This window comes from Macaca mulatta, chromosome 5 (assembly GCF_049350105.2).
Source record: "Macaca mulatta isolate MMU2019108-1 chromosome 5, T2T-MMU8v2.0, whole genome shotgun sequence".
NCBI classification, from domain to species: Eukaryota; Metazoa; Chordata; class Mammalia; order Primates; family Cercopithecidae; genus Macaca; species Macaca mulatta.
Genome location: NC_133410.1, coordinates 99,701,066 through 99,721,372, shown reverse-complemented (window position 1 = coordinate 99,721,372; position 20,307 = coordinate 99,701,066). Strand labels below are relative to the sequence as shown.

At 33.7% G+C, this 20,307-nt stretch overlaps 1 protein-coding gene across 10 annotated transcripts in view; it reads right to left on the bottom strand.

The window, feature by feature from the left end:
* CCSER1 (coiled-coil serine rich protein 1) overlaps positions 1–20,307 on the bottom strand; it is a 1,446,943-nt gene that overhangs the window by 1,174,905 nt on the left and 251,731 nt on the right. For all 10 annotated transcript variants that reach the window (XM_078002679.1, XM_015138795.3, XM_078002685.1 and 7 more), the window contains exon 4: positions 10,920–11,013. In XM_078002679.1, the coding sequence (XP_077858805.1) occupies positions 10,920–11,013 (94 nt within the window). The remainder of the gene's footprint in view (positions 1–10,919; positions 11,014–20,307) is intronic.

The window sequence follows — 20,307 nt, the reverse complement described above, 5'->3', positions numbered from 1 at the left end:
GCAACTACCTAATTAATTCCTAATTGATATCATTGGGCCATTACTTCCCCATTTTCCTTTGGACATATACCAAGAGACACTGCCCTAGGTGTTTTCATATCTAATATACTAAATAAGTAACCAAAACAACATAAAATGTCTTCATTCTATCATCCAAATGACCATTACATCCTTTATAACCAAAAACATTAAATAATTGAAATACATTTTTAATTTAAAAACTCATCTGCAAATTGTAAATATCAACCTTAATACAAAGTAACAGTCATAATTTATCTTTGAGTATTAATGATTAATGGTTAATATTAATGGTTAATAATTTTTAAGGTATTTAAAATAGAAATTTATTCTTTTTCATATAAATTTCTATTTTAAATATGCTATGGCAATTTGGACATTTGACTAACAATCAGAAAAAAAAAGTTCACGCATTTAAATGCATTTTTTTTAATTTTTTAATATTTATTATACGTTAAGTTCTGGGATACATGCGCAGAAGGTGCAGGTTTGTCACATAGGTGTACATGTGCCATGGTGGTTTGCTGCACCCATCAACCCATCATCTAGGTTTTAAGCACTGCATGCATTAGGTGTTTGTCCTAATGCTCTCCCTCCTCTTGTTCCCCCACCCCCTGACAGGCCCTGCTGTGTGATGTTCCCCTCCCTATGTCCACGTACTCTCATTGTTCAACTCCCACTTATGAGTGAGAGCATGCAGTGTTTGGTTTTCTGTTGCTGTGTTAGTTTGCTAAGAATAATGGTTTCCAGCTTCATCCATGTCCCTGCAAAGAACATGAACTCATTCTTTTTTATGGCAAATGCATTGGTTTTAACACAAAGAAATATACCACCTATTATAAACAAAGTGCCTTAATTGATTTTTGAATATTTAGTACTAGTAAATTATCACTTAAAATGTTACATAAAATTTAAATAAAATTTAAATCAGAAAGCATATTTAAAAATAATTTATAACAATGATAAAACATTAAGACCCTAAGGTCTACAAAAAATAACCAATAATGGGACAAAGTCTTTAACAAGGAATTAAAACTGTCTAAAATTTCAAGAATGGTAGCCAACTTGTAACGGGCTCTTACCCTATTTTAGGCAACGAAGAATGGAACTTTGCATATAAATATGTCACTCATTTAGATAAGATTATATTTTGAGACAGATGTAATTATTGTCATTTTACAAATGAGGAAACTGAGCTCAGAAATATCATTTGTTGAAAGCAACTGTGGGCAGAGCTGGAATTCCAACTTGGATATGCCTATCTTTAAAATGCCTGCTCTCTTTTGATATTAATTTGTAGTTTCTTTATTTTGCATGAATCGTTAAGGTGCAATTTTCTATGAGAGTTATTGTGAGTATTAAGTTGAGAGGGTCTACAAAAAGAGACTGGCTCATTATAGGCGTTCAATTTTCCTTTCCATCAACCTATTTTTAACTTTATGAATTTTAAAATATTTAATTGATAAATAAGATTGAATATAATCAAGGTAAAAAAGGTAACGATTTGATATACACACATATTGTGCAGTGATAGCCACAAATTAATTAACACTTCCCTCACCATTCCTGCTGTATATTAGACCCTCAGAATGTGCTCATCTTGCAACTGAAAGTTTGTATCTTTTCATCTTCTCTCCATTTCACCACCCTGAAGCCCCTGCTAGTTCTACTCACATCAACTGAGATTTCCAGCTACAAACTGCCAGTGATTATGTACAACCTACCTCAGTACTAACACAAGAGTCAGGGTAAGAATTGAAGAAACTGTATTGTAAGTAATATACTCTAAACGAGTAACACTAAAATGTGTTTTAGCCCTCTTTTAACTTTAACTCACTTAATTATGAAGCATCACTGGCATTATCCAGGTGCATATTACCCATCAGCTTCTGCCACTGTGAAGATAATCCTATGAGTAGCCAAAATAGAAACATGACCTTATTTAGTTTACCACGGAATAAATAGCTAAAGATTAAGTATTCCAAAACACAAACCCAAATTCTTATTTAGAATATGCACTGCCTAATATTTAACCAGTTATTTGATAACAGCCATTTGCAAAATTGCCTTATTTGTTGCCCAATGGTTACCTTTCATCAATGGTTCATTTCAGAGGATTCATCAGGAAATAACATTGCTTAATATCTGATATTTTATTAAGCTTTATTCTAATTACTTTCTGTCTGACTAAAATTCTTGACAATATTTACTTTACCTAATTTCCATATTGAAATTATTTGAGGAATACAAAGTATAAAAAAAAGTTAATCAATTTTATTTTTGGATTAAGTAGGTTCCTTATAAGGCTCCAAGCTTTTGCCACACTGATGTGGTACCATTTAGAACTGTTTATACTGAACTGGCAGCATGATGTCTCAGCTTGTACTGAAGGGGGGTGCTGAGGAAATTATTCCCAATTCAAATCATGTGCACCTTATGAAGACATGTGAGCAAAATATATTTCAGTTCTTTGGAACAAGAATTCTTTTATTTAAAAAAATGCATTCATGGATTGAAGATTGATGGCATATATTTTGATTGTTCAACTGATTGAATTTCTTTCTTCATACATGCTAATAGGACACTCAAAATAACATTTTCAATTCACCGTCATAATACTAGTAAACTACTTGTGCCTTAATCTTATCCATAGCCTCACCTTATTATTTTTCATATTCTGGTTACTTTGTTTTCCTTAAATGATTATTATTTTATCTGTGTTATAAATATTTTGGAAGATGCATAAGTGAATAGAAAAATATCCTAAAAACATAAATGGGAAACTACATAAAGAAAAACAAACAAAAATGTATTGCTGGAATTTTTCCTTTGACAAATTGTATAGTTCATAACATACACTTCACTGTGAAGAAAATTTCAAGGAAACTTATTTGAAATATTGACCTTGAATGTTTCAAGGTCAAGTCTTTGAAATATTAAATGCTAGTAAATATCATTAAAACCCCTTTTTAAAAAAATATGCTGAGGTTTATCTAACGAACCTCATTGCTAACATATTGCATGCCTCAATTTGTGACAGAAACAATACTATACAAACATTAATAAGAAAGTGAGGGCAGATAAGTGTGAAGAGTCACTAATATACTTTTTAGTTTATCAAGGTATAAATGCTAGCATCTCATATTTTCTAACACAAAATCACTGTGCGTGATCACATATGCTTTATAAATTATTTCTTAAAAGGAGAAGCAATAAATATAATATTTTACCACAATAAAATAAAAATGTCTGGTATTAAAAAGTTTATAATCCTGTGTTTGAAACATAATGTGTATTAATTATTTCACAAAAAAATAGTTTCCAGAAAATATTGTCCAGAAACTCAAGAAAATATAATTTAAAAATCATTTAAATCTAAAACATTTTAAACTGAAAATCCTAGCCTTTATATTAGAATTTAAAACAATAAAATTAGATAGTGCCAAGATCATGGTAAATTATTTTAATTTTTAATTTTATTTTTAAATATTTTTCCTCTCAAGGCTATCTCCTTTTGGGAGCTCACTTTGAATTCACATACCATTCTTTCATTGAAATTGTTCTTTCTGGCTTTCATAAAAATAATAATATCCACTTACTGCAGTATAAAACATATTTTATTTGTACTATTATTTTACTACCACTCCTTTTAGGAAGTATATATATTAATTTAGGACTCTTTATTAAAAAGATTTATGAAACTATTCAAATTTTTCAATACAAGTGGCAAAAACTAAACATTCACACCCCATATCATTTTTATACCAGTACCATGCTGTTTTGGTGACTATGGCCTTATAATTTGAAGTTGGGTAATGTGCCTCCAGATTTGCTTGCTTAGTCTTGCTTTGGCTATGTGGGCTCTTTTATGGCTCCGTATGAATTTTAGGGTTTTTTTTCTTTCTAATTCTGCAAAGAATAATGGTGGTATTTTGATGGGAATTGCACTGAATTTGTAGATTGCTTTTGGCAGTATGATCATTTTCACGATAATGGTTCTACGCATCCATGAGCATGGGATGTGTTTCCATTTGTTTGTGTCATTGATGATTTCTTTCATCATTGCTTTGTAGTTTTCCTTGTAGAGGTCTTTCATGTCCTTAGTTAGGTATATTCCTAAGTATGTTACTTTATGTTTTTTCAGCTATTGTGAAAGGGGTTGGGTTCTTGATTTGATTCTCAGGTTGGTAACTGTTGGTGTACAGAAGGGCTACTGATGTGTGTACATTAATTTGGTATCCTGAAACTTTGCTGAATTCATTTACCAGGAGGTTTTTGGATGAGTCTTTAGGGTTTTCTAGATATATGATCATGTCTTCAGCAAATGGTGACAGTTTGACTTCCTCTTTACTGATTTGGATACTCTGTATCTTTCTCTTGTCTGATTGCTCTGGCTATGACTTCCAGTACCATGTTGAATAGTAATAGTGAAAGTGAGCATCTGTGTCTTGTTCCAGTTCTCAGGGAGAATGCTTTCAACTTTTCCCCATTCAGTATAATGTTGTCTGTAGGTCTGTCATAGATGGCTTTTATTACCTTAAGGTATGTCCCTTCTAGGCCAATTTTGCTGAGGATTTTAATCATAAAGGGATGCTGGATTTTGTTAAAGGCTTTTTCTAAGTCTATTGAGATGATCATGTGATATGTGTTTTTAATTCTGTTTTTGTTGTATGTCACTTTGATTGACTTACATCTGTTAAACCATTCCTGCATCCCTCGTATGAAAACTACTTGATCATGGTGGATTATCTTTTTGATATACTGTTGGACTCAGTTCTCTAGTATTTTGTTGAGAATTTTTGCGTCTATGTTCATCAGGGATATTTGCCTGTAGTTTTCTTTTTTTGTTATGTCTTTCCCTGGTTTTGGTATTAGGGTGATACTGGCTTCATAGAATGATTTAAGGAGAATTCCCTCCTTCTCTATCTTTCAGAATAGTGTCAACAGGATTGGGACCAATTCTTCTTTGAATGTCTGATAGAATTCATTTGTGAATCCATCTGGTCCTAAACTTTTTTTATTGACAGTTTTTTTAAACATCATTTCAAGCTGGCTGCTTGTTATTGGTCTGTTCAGAGATTTTATATCCTCGTGGTTTAATCTAAGAGCGTCATATATTTCCAGGAATTTATCCATCTCGACTAGTTTATGTGTGTAAATGTGTTCATAGTAGCTTTGAATAATCTTTTGTATTTCTGTGGTATCAGTTGTAATGCCTCCCATTTTGTTTCTAATTGAGATTACTTGGATCTTCTCTCCTCTTTTCTAGGTTAATCTCGCTCATGGTATATCAATATTATTTATTTTTTTCAAAGAACAAGCTTTTTGATTCATTTATCTTTTTTTATTTATTTTGTTGTTGTTGTTTCAATTTCATTTAGTTCTGCTCTGAACTTCATTATTTCTTTTCTTCTGTTGGGTTTGTGTTTGGTTTGTTCTTGTTTCTCCAGTTCTGTGAGGTATGACCTTAGATTGCCTATTTGTGCTCTTTCAGAATTTTTGACGTAGGCATTTAATTCTCTGAAATTTCCTCTTAGCACTGCTTTTACTGTATCCCAGAGGTTTTGATAGGTTGTATCACTATCATCATTCAGTTCAAATAATTTTTAAAGTTCCTTCTTGATATCATTGTTCATCCAATGATCATTCAGAAGCAGGTTATTTAATTTCCATGTATTTGCATGGTTTCGAAGGTTCCTTTTGGAGTTGATTTCCAATTTTATTCCACTGTGGTCTGAAGGAATACTTGATATATTTTTGACTTTCTTAAATTTACTGAGACTTGTTTAGTGGCCTGTCATATGGTCTGTCCTGGAGAATGTTCCATGTGCTGATGAAAACAATGTGTTCTGCAGTTGTTGGGTAGAATGTTCTGTAAATATCTGTTAAGTCTATTTGTTGCAGAGTATAGCTTAAGTCCATTGTTTCTTTGTTGACTTTCTGTCTTGATGACCTGTCTAGTGCTGTCAGTGAAGTATTGCAGTCCCCCACCATTATTGTGTTGCCATCTATCTCATTTCTTAGGTTTAACAGTAATTGTTTTCTAAATTTGGGAGCTCCAGTGTTAGGGGCATATATATGTAGAATTGTAATATTTTCCTATTGGACTACTCCTCTTATCATTATATAATGTTCCTCTTTGATCTTTTTAACTGTTGTTGCTTTAAAGCTACTCCTGCTCACTTTTGTTGTCCATTTGCATGGAATATCTTTTTCCACCCCTTTATGTTAAGTTTATGTGAATTCTTATGTGTTAGGTGAACCTCCTGAAAACAGAACAAACTTGGTTAGCGAATTATTACCCATTCTGCCACTCTGTCTCTTTTCAGTGGAGCATTTAGGCTATTTACATTCAATGTTAGTATTGAGACATGAGGTACTATTCTATTCATCGTGCTATTTGTTGCCTGCATACTTTTTTTTTTTTTTCATGTTGTTACTGTTGTATAGGTTCAGTGAGATTTATGCTTTAAGGAGGTTCTCTTTTGGTGTATTTTGAAATTTTGTTTCAAGATTTAGAGCTCCTTTTGGCAGTTCTTGTAGTGCTGGCTTGGTAGTGGCGAGTTATTTCAGCATTTGTTTGTCTGGAAAAGACTGTAACACTTTCAAGAGCCGATCAACTGCAGTCCTATAGAGAGGATGCAAACTTGCCTAGGGACACTTGGTTAAGTACTCAAGTTTCTCAGGCGATGGGCAGGGCCACAGAGCACCCAAGAGATTATAACCTTTGTCTTAGGCCACCAGGTAGGGTAGAGAAAGACCAGCAGGTAGGGGCAGGGATAGGCATTTCTGAACTCAGCCTCTCCTTGGGCAGCAGGTCTTGCTGTGACTTTTATGGGGAAGCGGGGTGTGGTTCCCAGTCCAGTGGAGTTATATTCCCAGGGGGATTATGGCTGCCTCTGCTGAGTCATATAGCTTGCCAGGGAAGTTGGGGAAAGCTGTCAGTCACATGCCTCACCCCATTCCCATGCAGCCCGCCGTCTTAAGGGCCTATCTCACTTCCATTGTGCCTCCACAACAGCACTGAGTCTATTTTCCAAGCAGCCAGTGACCAGAACTGAGAACTTGCCCAGGACCACGAGCCTCCCATTGAGAAAGCAAGCAGACTCATCTCAGGGAGCCTGTGGCGGTGATTGAATTCCTTCAAAGGTCTGTGGATTCTCTCAGCTTTCCTGGTATATTCCTGTGGTAGTTCTTGGAGCAAAAGGTCATGATGTGAGTCTCCACACCCTGCTCTGTTCATCCAAGCAGGAGCTGCAAGCTAGTCCTTCCTCCCATCTGCCATTTTAATCTTGTCTTCTACGGTCTTTTAAAAAGTTAATCTTGGCCATTATAGTAAGCCCTACTATATACACCATGGAATACTATGCAGCCATAAAAAAGGATGAGTTTGTGTCCTTTGTAGGGACGTGGATGCAGCTGGAAACCATCATTCTTAGCAAACTATCACAAGAACAGAAAACCAAACACCGCATGTTCTCACTCATAGGTGGGAACTGAACAATGAGATCACTTGGACTCAGGAAGGGGAACATCACACACCGGGGCCTATCATGGGGAGGGGGGAGGGGGGAGGGATTGCATTGGGAGTTATACCTGATGTAAATGACGAGTTGATGGGTGCAGCACACCAACAAGGCACAAGTATACATATGTAACAAACCTGCACGTTATGCACATGTACCCTACAATTTAAAGTATAATAATAATAAATAAATTTAAAAAAAACCATCATTTTTGAATGTTTAACACTAATTGTGCTTTTTATCAATATCAACTATCAATTATGAGCTTCTTATAATCAGGGAAGGTCTTTAATTATGTTGCTTAATAAATAAAATAAATTGTATAAAACCAATTTCACTGGAAATTCTTCTTTCCCAGCTAAAGTATATAAACATATGTTTGCTGCTTTTCAAAAACCACATAACGTGGAATCTAAAATGAAATACATTTTCAAAAGACATTTTATTAAGTGACGTTAAACAATCCAAAGTCATTCTAAGTAATATTTTATCTACTAGAAATGCACTTCAAATGTGCAAACTAATACCATTTATCTTGTGAACAATTTATATAACTCAGTTGATTTATCAAGTACCCTGGTTTGAGCTTTAACTAAGCAACCTACACCTTAAAGTAGACTCAGGAGATTCATTGGAAAAATTACATCATTTTTATTTAAAATAAATTAATGAAGTACACAGTAGTATTATTACTTCATAAAGGAGAGATTAAAGTTTAAAGAGGTTGATTTTGTCCCCAAGTAAACACACTGAAATAAGTCTTCAGATATTTAAATCATTCTTTTCTTGTCATCATGGTTGACTACCAAACATAACTGAGACTGCTGTGTTAACAGTAGTGTTTTCTAATTGTTGCTTTGTTTTATTTTTTACTACGAAAATCTTCAAAAATACACAAAATAGAGATAATATTATAATTAATTCGTGAACTTTTCACCCCATGCAACTATTGCCTAGCTTTGATAATTTTTAAGAATTTGTCTACTTTGTTTCACCTATTTCCTTACTCATACTTGTTGGTAAAGTCCATATACCATATTGGTACCACCACATATATCTTTATAAAAAGTTTTCCTGAAAAAACAAAACAAAACAAAACAAAATACCATTACAACACCCATTAAAATTAACTATACTTCTGCAATAACAGTCAATCCTCTAATTCTCTGATTAACTCAGAAACAACTTTATAGAAAAAGTTTATATATTTCAAATAAGTATACCAACAAGAATGTCAATTGCATTTGCCTCTTTTAACCTACAACTCCCACTCCTCCTATTTTATTATGCCATTTATCTTTTTAAGAAACCAGACCATTAATCTTGCAGAATCTCCAAATCCTATATTTGGTTGCCCACAATCTTTTCATGACATTTAACATTTTCTCCCCACCCATTCCAATAATTCCTGTAAAACTGAAGTTTGAACTATTTGAATGGATTATTTCTTCTGAGAGGGGGATAGGAAGGAGGGAAGAGGACAAGAACAATTCAGAGGTTGTGCTGTTGTACTTCAGTCAGCATTGCATCAAGAGAGGCAAAGTATATAGTTATTACACTTTTTGTGATGTTAGAGAATTGATCAATGGGTTTGGTTTTGGTATTCCCCATCTAATCCATCCTTGAAAAGAAAAGTACTCTATCAACAATACATCCTTACAGTCAGGTGGGCATGGTGCCTCAAACTTGTAATCCCTGCACTTTGGGAGACTGAGGCAAGTGGATCTCTTGAGCCCAAGAGTTCAAGACCAGCCTGGGCAACATGGTGAAACCCTGTCTCTACTAAAAATACAAAAATTGGACATGGTGGTATGCACTTACAGTCTCAGCTACTTGGGAGGCTGACATGGGAGAATCACTTGAGCCCAGGAGGCAGAGGTTGTGGTGAGCTGAGATCACGCCACTGGACACCAGCCTGGACAACGGAGCCAGACCTTGTCTCAAACAAAACAAAACAAAACAAAAACAAAACAAAATAATATGTCCTTACAATAATGCCATAGCAGATTTGGATACTGTCCTCATTCTTTTTAATGACTGTTTGGTATACCATTGCATATTCAACAAGTATCCTATTGATGGGCATTTCAGGTGCTTCCAATATTTTTCCATTATAAATATTTTGCAGTGAATAGTTATATGCATGTACTATTTTGTCTTTTGCCAGTATCACAGAATTAGATATCCAGAAGTTAAGCTGTTGGATCTAAGTTGTAAAAACCATCTGCATAAAAGTGTGAAAATCTACATTTTTAGAAGGATATCTGTCAAATCAACTACAGGAAAAATGTACCAAGAAATTTTTATCCTAAACTGGTATTCAACTGAAAAAATTTTAAATGCAGTTTCTTGTTTAGTATTAGCCAAAATAGAGTGTAAGAAAATATCAACATTGTTATTGCCTTCTTTTGACAATTGTTAATATGATGTTATTAATTAACCAAATATACTACATAAACAAAAATTCATCATGAAGTTTTACAACTAAAAATAACTACAGAGGTTATGTCTAATTTCCATGAGTTAAAAATAAAGACAAGTACCATATAAGAGACTGATTTTCTAAAATGTATGCAGCAGGTCCCAAGGTTCTAAAGCTTTAGTTTAATGCTATATCCACTTGAAAATGACTATGTTAAAGGGATTATTAGGAACAAAAAAAGTAAGTGTAAAAGTTTACCTTTGCTGTCAAATATCTACATTTGAATGGACAACCAATAATTCCTATAACCTACTTTAAAGAGAGTAATTCTGGAATTTGAAGACATAACATTTTATGCTTTAACATAAATTTAAATTATTACAAATATATCAGGCTCCCTCAAGTCATTCAACACAAACTTATTTACCTCCTGTAAAACTGTGTGTGTATGTATATGTTTATGAGTGTGTGTTTGTGAGTGCTACTGGTAATTATTACTTTTGAGGTCAATCTTATTGCATCAACATTAACCTATATAGGAAGTGAATAAGATTTGGAACAGTAATTCTTGGATCCACCAAACTTCCATTTGGTTACATAAAATAAATGAAAAGTGAGATTATAATTATTGCTTTCTTCCACAAAACAGAAGAAAATATGAAACTTTTTGTTACATATTTAACTAGAATATTTCCTATTTTGGAAATATTTTTTGTATAGTTTTTCTTATTTATAATTATCTTCCAACTGGATTTATATTTCCACAAAAGACTTTAAAACCATTTAAGCCACCCAAATTAGGTCTCCATGGTACCTAGCATGTTCTTTGCTATAGACTATAAAAACCAAGGCCTGAAAAGACTGAGGGCAGCCTTAACAGTGTTTAGGCTATCAGTGAAAGCTACTGACCAGGGTAGGAGTTGTATGATATTATTCATCTCTTTAACACCTACCAGAAGGGTGAAGATTCTGTTCCTCTAAAAATTCAAGATCAAGCATTAGATCATCTTCATCCAGTTCACAAGATCCCAAATTATTCAAAACATCCTGAAGAAAAATCAAAACCAACAATTAGAAACCAAAACACTGAGTAAATGAGGAAATCCTCATATGTGGAAGTCATGAAGCAAAAATAAATTCCAAATCAGAATGAAAAGTTTTAACTGAATCTCAGAAATTATTTGACACCTATGAACTTTAAAATTATCAGTTCAATAAAAACTTCCAAGACTTATTCTAAAAATTTTTAACTTTTCCAATTATCTGCACATTCATTTTTTTTCTTTTTAGTGATATGTATGTAACTTATAATTAAATGGAAGTACATATGGGCAGATATGAAAGATATTAGAAGTCAGGAAATGATTTCTTGATATGAGAAATACAGGCAAGTGTTTATTTGAATAAAAACTTCTTTAGTGATATTAAAAAGGAATTTGCTCATTGCAAAAACACAAAAAGTATATACAAGTTTTTCAAATAGAAGTCTGTGAAATGAAACTTCGGTTACTTTTTCTAATATTTATATTTCAAATGTAAGTAACATTCTTCTAACACATTTAATGAATTGTTTTTCAAACAAATTTTGTATATTGTGACAACTGTGAAATATTAATTTAGACCATGCTTGGAAGTGAAAATTTGGCCACCATTTTCCAATTATTTGTTTTACATTAGGAATAATGGGCAGGAAAACAATCTATATTAATTAGATTAAAATTAATTATTGACTTGCATTATACTATAATACATCAGAACTGAGATTATGTTTCCTATTTTATTTTCAAGAGGGCAAACAGCAAAATAAATTCGAAGGCTACACTGAGAAGTCTTGAGAAGAGATGATAATGTGCTGAGGTGCAGAGGGAGGAATTGCTGAGGAAGGAATAAAGTCCTGATTTGCATATTTGTATATATATAAATGATGATAAGTATATTAAAAAAAGTAAGAACTTCTATTTAGAGACTGACAAGGAAATAACAAATGTACAAAAAAAACCAGAACATCAAAAACATCAAAAAACCAGCCTAAATACTAAATGATGCCACGCCATCTCAGGTCACTTTTCAGCTAATGCAAATGTTAGCATAATTTGTAGTTAAAGTAGTTTAAACTAAACTAAAACATCATCATAAACTAAAATATCATTATGGAAAGCTAATGATATTTTCAAATGGATAGTGAACACTTTAGTCCTTGGGATTAAAAGTAAGGACACTGGGACTTTTAAATAAACCACTTCCTCTTTAACAATTCAAATTAAACATTATTAAACTGTAAAAACATGTGTGATCCATGAATAGTGCACATACCATGGTTTGAAAGGTGATCAGTATACCCAAATCTAAGTGCTTCTTTCTCTAAACGAAGGTAATGAATAATTTAAACTATAAATAAAATCACTTGTTTATTGGAAGCTCTGTTCCATACAGTGTCAGCGATAGTCCAGTAAGAATAAGTTACTTATCTATATACATTAAAAAATGAGAAAATGGCCGGGCGCGGTGACTCAAGCCTGTAATCCCAGCACTTTGGGAGGCCGAGGCGGGTGGATCACGAGGTCAGGAGATCGAGACTATCCTGGCTAACATGGTGAAACCCCGTCTCTACTAAAAATACAAAAAACTAGCCGGGCGTGGTGGCGGGCGCCTGTAGTCTCAGCTACTTGGGAGGCTGAGGCGGGAGAATGGCGTGAACCCGGGAGGCGGAGCTTGCAGTGAGCCGAGATCACGCCACTGCACTCCAGCCTGGGAGACACAGCGAGACTCCGTCTCAAAAAAAAAAAAAAAAAAAATGAGAAAATATAGGCAGTAAAAGAAAAGCTGTCATACTAAAAATGCAAAACAGAAAATTAAAATAACAACAACAACAACAACAAAACATAATTGAAGTTGCGGAAAAAGAAAAGTTTTTAAAAGGGAGATTTTTGTGAAGATACTGATATGAGTGTTTATCAAACACACTATCCAAATGAGAGAATCTTAATCTGGTAGTCAATAATATATTAAATACATTTTATAGTGAAATCATAGTAATTTATCGAATTTCAAATTGGGGTAAATAATTTTACATTTGGATTTTGAATTCATTGGATTTAATTGTATCCTTCCAAAATTTATAAAAAATCCTAACCCCCAGCACCTTAGAATATGACTCTATTTGGAGACAGAGCCCTGAAAGAGAGAATAAAAGTTAAACAAGCTCATATGGATGGGCACTCCAGTGGGACTGGCATTCGTATAAGAATAGATTAGGACACAGACAGCACACAGGATAGTGATGAAGACACAGAGATGTGACAAAACACATGAATTCACAGAGGGAAGGAAGATAGGCCATTTGCAAGCCAAAGAGAGAGGCCTCCGGAGAAACCAAACTGGCCATCACCTTGATCTTGGACGTCCAGCTTCCAGAACTGTGAGAAAACAAATTTCTGTTGTTTAAGCCACCCAGTCTATAGTACTTTTTATGGCAGCCCTGGCAAACCAATACAACCAACAAGACTTAGAAAGCAGTGAAGGACGGAACAAAGGAAATAAATAAATGTCTGGCACATGACTACCATTTTTTATTATACCAAGTGAGGACATCTTAGACATTGTAAACTTCTAGAACAAGGTTTTCACAGCATTCCTCCTTTTTAATTGAAACCACCCTACCCAATCCACCTAGCTATAAAGGGAGCTACCAGATTCTTACATGAGCCAAACTCCTTCTCCTTGGTGAATGGTCCAAGATGGCCATCTTAACCGAACTTGGTGACCAAAGTCCCATCCCAGAAATGAAAAAAACATTCTCTGTCTGGTGATACATACTGCAAGATGCAAAACACTGTCATCACAGGGGCTATGGATTTCATTGTGTAGTCAAGACCAGTCTAAGCCTACTTGAAAAATTTAAAAATGTCATAGGTAGGTCATCTTGTTCCTGTTTCCAGCAGTTCCTGAGATCCAGAGGCATACATGATGTTTTCAAGGTGGTCGTTCAATCCCTTTTTGAATTCTGACAGTTAATGCATTCACCCACAACTTGAAAAAAAAATTTAAAATATTTAATTTTTTAACAAGGAAATATTAAAATCTCTGCCACTGCTATTCTAACATTTCATATAAGACGGCAACATCAATAAAGTGAATGAACTAAATTTGGAAAATTCACTACATTGTTCTCATTTTATTCTCCTTTTGCAAGTAACACTTGACACTTGGACTAGCAGGGTTTCATTTGCCACTGGTCTAGATGAATTGCTTCCTAACTTTACTTATTTTAAATTGCCTTCCTTTGATATTGTGCTTACAAGGCAACTTTCTTGTTACTGTAGAGAAGAATCTTTGAAGCTGGTGAAACCTCATAATAAAAGAAGTGTAGATGCAGCAACATGATATGTTACAGAAAATAATCAATGGTGAATGCATAAACCTAAAAACGTCTTTTCCAGATCTCTCCCTAAAAGATACCAATAGCAGCAACAGTCCTTTTGCCAGCAGCTAGCACTGATACTGGTCAATCCTAGCGGCTGGATACTTGCTGCCTAATATCTATTAATAAATAATGTTAATAAAAATCAAAGTCCTTTACTTATCAGAGAAAGGGAAAAGAAAGAAAGAAAGAAAAGAAGAAAGACATAAAACAGGATGTTTCTGGGACAATCCTTTTGTTGCCGAGAAAACAAAATTCACCTAAGAAAAAACTTAGTGGCTGTTTTCAAAGGCTAGATAAGGAAGGCTACTTAGATGGCTTCTCCCTAGGTAATCTCTGGCAATACATGCATGAAGAAAAAGTACTCAGTATGGCTAAAAGGAATAATTTGAGACTGTTGAAGGTTAGCTTTTATCCTAGAAAAGAAAAAATTAAGGATATAAAAAGGTACTGCTAATAAAAAATACAAATTGAGTAGAAAATTGTTAATTTATATTGGTTTTATAGTTTATATATGGGTATTTTGTTTTTCTTATTATATGTATGTTTATAAACTGTAGTCATGTATTTCTTTCTCTCTGTAGAGCCAAGGATCTGTAAGTAAACGAGTAGTACCAAAAGTAGTTCTGAACAAGGAATAGAAAAAACTGTTTAGCACCAATGGTCATATGTAGGAATCAGGTAAAAAAAAGAAATCCAGCAATTAATCAACACTAATGATGATACTCCAAATATAAGAGGGTGCAATTATGCATTTCAGACATTTTATAAATTAGCAGAATGTAGAAGTAGAGTGATAACTAAGCAAAAATAGTTTCTCATCTCTTGGTAGATAAGAACACTAGATAGCCCTACATAATAAAGAAATAATAATGAAAGTCCATGAGTTTTTGTTTGTTTGTTTTTGTTTTTTGAGATGGAGTCTTGCTCTGTCGCACAGGCTGGAGTGCAGGGGTGCGATCTGGCTCACTGCAACCTCTGTCCCCTGGTTTAAGCAATTCTCCTGCTTCAGCCTCCAGAGTACCTGGGATTACAGGTGTGCACAACCACGCCCGGCTAATTTTTTTTTTTTTTTTTTTTTTTTTTGTATTTTTAGTAGAGATAGGGTTTCACCATGTTGGCCAGGCTGGTCTTGAACTTCTGACCTCATGATCTGCCCACTTTGGCCTCCCAAAGTGCTGGGATTACAGGTGTGAAGGTTTTAATAATGTTAACATAGCAGGAACAAGAAAAGTGTTAAATAACACCAGCAAATGAGATTTTAAAAGAAAATCACAAAATGATTTTTTGTGATTTTCTGTATATTCTGTATATATTTCTGTATATTCTCTATATTCTGAAATATATTCTGTATATATTTCTGAATTTTCTGTATATTCAGAGAAACTTCAAACCCATGATACCGGCCATAATGTTGGACTTTGCTTTTACAATTGAACTCTACTTGTTATGTGCTCTTATGTCTTTTTTTTTTTTTTAAGTTAAAGCCCACCTTTTAATTTTGTATAATATGGGTTATTTCTGGATTCTCTATTTTTCAATTTGTGTACCAATCTACTTTACACCAGTACCATATTGTTTGGGCTACTATAGCCTTGTAAATTGAAGGAAGGTAATGTGATGCCTCCAGATTTGTTCTTTTTGCTTACAATTGCTTTGGCTATTCAGGCTCTTTTTGGTTCCATATGAATTTTAGGATTGTTTTTTCTAATTCTGTGAAAAAAATGATGGTGGTATTTTGATAGAAATCACATTTAATCTGTAGATTGCTTTGGGTAGTATGTTCATTTTCCCAATAATGATTCTTCTAATCCATGAGAATGAGATGTTTTTCCACTTGTTTGTGTTATCTACAATTTGTTTCATCAGTGTTGTGAAGTTCTTCTTGTAGAGATCTTTCACCTCCCTTGTTAAATATATTCTTAGGTATCTGGGAAAAAATATTTCCAAATGACACATCTGAAAAAGGACTAATATAGAGAATTTACAAGGAACTCAAACAAATCAGCAAGAAAAAAAAATCCAATTAAAAAGTGGGCAAACAACATGAATAGACATTTTTCATATACAAATGGCCAAGAAGTATATGAAAAAATGCTCAACATCACTAACCATCAGGGAAATGCAAATTAAAACTACACTGAGATCATGGGATCAGGAGATCGAGACCATCCTTGCTAACACAGTGAAACCCCATCTCTACTAAAAAAAATACAAAAAATTAGCCAGGAGTGGTGGTGGGTACCTGTAGTCCCAGCTACTCATGAGTCTGAGGCAGGAGAATGGTATGAACTCGGGAGGCGGAGCTTGCAGTGAGCCGAGATCGCACCACTGCACTCCAGCCTGGGCGACAGAGCAAGACTCCATCCCCGCAAAAGAAAACTACACTGAGATAGTATCTTGCCCCAGTCAGAACGGTCATCACTAAAAAGCCAAAAAAATTAGATGTTGACACAGACATGGTTAAAAACAAAAAAAGGGACACTTATATACTATTGGTGGGAATGTAAATTAGTACAACCTGTATGAAAAACAGTATGAAGACTTCTCAAAGATCTAAAAGTAGATCTACCATCCCATCCAGCAATCCCACTACTGGGTATCTACACAAAGAAAAATAAGTCATTATGTAAAAAAGACACTTGCACTTATATTTTTTTCACAGCACAATTCAAAATTGCAAAGATACAGAATGAATCTAAGTGTCCATTAACGGATGAGTAGATAAAGAAAATGTGGCATATATACCATGGAATACTACTCATGCATAAAAAAGAATGAAATAATGTCTTTTGCAACAACATGGATGGAAATGAAGGCCACTATCTTAAGTGAAGTAACTCAGGACCAGAAAACCAAACATAGCATATTCTCACTTATAAGCTGGAGCTAAGCTATGGATATGTAGGGCCATACAGAGTGGTATAATAGACACTGGAGACTCAGAAGGAGGAATGGTGCAAGGAGGAGTGAGATTTGAAGAATTATCTATTGGGTACAATGTACACTATTCAGGTGATAGGTACACAAAAAGTTCAGACTTCTACACTATACAATTAATCCATGTAACCAAAAACCACCTGCATCCCTAAATCTATTGAAATAAAAATTAAAATGTAAAGTGTGTATAAGCCTGGTCCATTAGTGGGTCACAGAGAAGGCTTGGATGACTGGAACAGACAGGAGAGGCTCCAAGAGGAAGTTAGAGAGTAATACAGGGCCTAGGTCTTGTAATACCTTTCAGGCCGCTAAGAAGTTTAGAAACCACCAGAATGTAAGATATTCAGATACTCACGTTAGGAAAATCACCTAGCCCGTTCTGCTAAGAATGCATTGCAAGAAAAAAATTTCTAAATGGATCCTAACAGCCAGAAAGGCATACATTGTTTTAAGAATAAAAAATGAGGGTTCGAAAAATTAAACAGCTTGGCTAGGCCTAGTAGTTCACACTTAATCCTGGAGTTTGAGGAGGTCAAGGTGGGAGGGATTGTTTGAGCCCAGGAGATTGGGTGCAGCCTGGGCAACATCGCAAGACCCTGTCTCTACAAAAAAAAAATATATATATATATATAAAAGCCAGGCATGGTGGCATGGCACAGGCCTGTAGTCCCAGCTACTCAAGAGGTTTCAACAGCAACATCGATTGAGTCCAGAACTTTGCAGTTACAAAGACCTATTATCATGCCACTGTCCTCAAGCCTGGGCAACAAAACAAAATCATGTATTTAAAAAGAAAAAAAAAGGAAGAAAAATTATATAGATTGCTTAAGGCCATAACACAAGAAAGTGGCTGAACCAAGATTTAAATACATATATTTTTTGGCCTGAAGAATAAAACTTTCTCCACTAAGCTTCTCTTCGTGTGTGTGTGTGGCCTTTGGTAATATTGCAGGTAAACTTCTCAAATACTAAGAGTCATTTCTTTTGAAGGTTGCTAGCATTTTTCCAGATGTTTGAATATACATGAGTTTGCATAGTTTTGAAAGCGAAGTTTTGATTTCTTTCCTTATGACTTCCCAAACAGGTATGCTCTCATTTTTTACTATTTTCTATGGAATCTCAAAGATGTAAATTCACCTATTGGGCTGTGATTCTTTTTGCTGTAAAGCGAGGGTAAAGTTGATGGTATTATTCACGATAATCTGTAATTCATTTTGCCTATCTGTAATTCCTTTTGTATTCAAATGATACTTTGTTTCAAAATTTTTTTTAAGCCTAACCTTCCAGATTTTACTTGACATTTTCTTTGTTTTCCACAGTTGCAAATTTAGCCAAATTTCTCTTTTATTTACCCTAACATCAAGGTCTAATATTCTATGACTTTTATAAAGATTCTCTCATTGGTTACGGTCAACATTAATTTCTTCTCATGTGATCTCATATTATTCTTACTTGTATCATTCATTTTAAAAGATGCTATGGTGTATTACTCACCCTTTGCAGCTCCCACAACACCTAGAACAGCCTTGAATATATTAATAAATTAATTCAATCAATAACTATTTATTCTGGACTTACTATTTGCTAAGTACTGTGCAAGTAACACATGGTCTTGAAGTGTGCAATTTAATACTTAGCAATAAATTGTTGAATAAGAACACTCTAATACATAAAATACAACTTTTTTACTTAACGACAAATCTGTAGTTTTTAAAATAACTTTGTATTTCATTCATTAAAAGTATCATATTGGTGTCATGTTAGGAAGTAATAGAATTACACTTACTGAATCATTTTTCTATTAATATACTTTGTATTAAGGTACAGAGAAATACAACCTCACAGGCAGAAGTAGTATACCATAGGCAATTACAGAGTACTTTTGCTTTTCTTGTAAACTAGAACTTCCCATTCATTGGAAAGACTAACTTTATATTCCATTTTTTGAAAAGAATTATACTTCAATTACTAAAATAAAATCACTGCTACATCATCCCAGAGAAAGAAGGACAAACATTTCAGCAATATTAAGATACACACATGAGTAGTTTGGAAGTACTTTATTATCAAGAGGAATTTCTTTAGTGCTTAAGTACCTACTGATTGGTTAAGGTACACAGTTCTATTTCCTAGTCTTTGAAAGATTAGTTTAAAACACACAATATTGACATATACTCTATAATAAAACAAACATAGTCAAACATAAATATATTCATAAATATATGTCAATATTAATTTCATCTAAGATGCAGAGAATAAAAAATATTATTAGGATAAAAAATAATTGCAGCAAATGAGAGTCAAGATAAAATAGAAGTGGTTCATTTCTTTAGTTTGGCATGTTTGCTAACTTACCTATTTGATATAAAGATTTTCAAATGAATTTATCCCACTGATTAGATCATCACACATGTTTTTATTTTATCCAAATCACTCAACAAAATTAGACACAAAATTGAAATATTGCATCCTGTCTAACCATTCACATTAGTTTTTACTGCATCTAACTAGACTAAAAAATTCTAGGTAGATGAAGTACTCCATAATTAATGGAAATCTAATTCAGTACTAAAAACCCACAGATACAAACCAGTCAATTCAAATTTATTAATATATAAATTAGTGGAATTTAAAAAATGATGATTGAAGGTAAATAAATAATGATGAGTATTAAAAAATAGTAAGTTTGGAGAAACATCAATTAAACAAATTGAATTTGTAAATGTAATTATAGTTGTGTTAAAATTCATATTACTGTAAATCATTTTTTCCTCTGGCAACTTATCAACCCTTCATTCTCATGATTATGGACTAAGATTATTTCTATGACCATTACTCTGGAATGCATTTATTAAGTGCATTTTCCCTCTCTTTCTTTCTTTTCCTTTACAGCAACAAGGTCATTACATTTGTGAAATAAAGTGACCATGATTAATACTGTGTACATCATGGTATTCTATGGAATGAAAATATTAAAAACA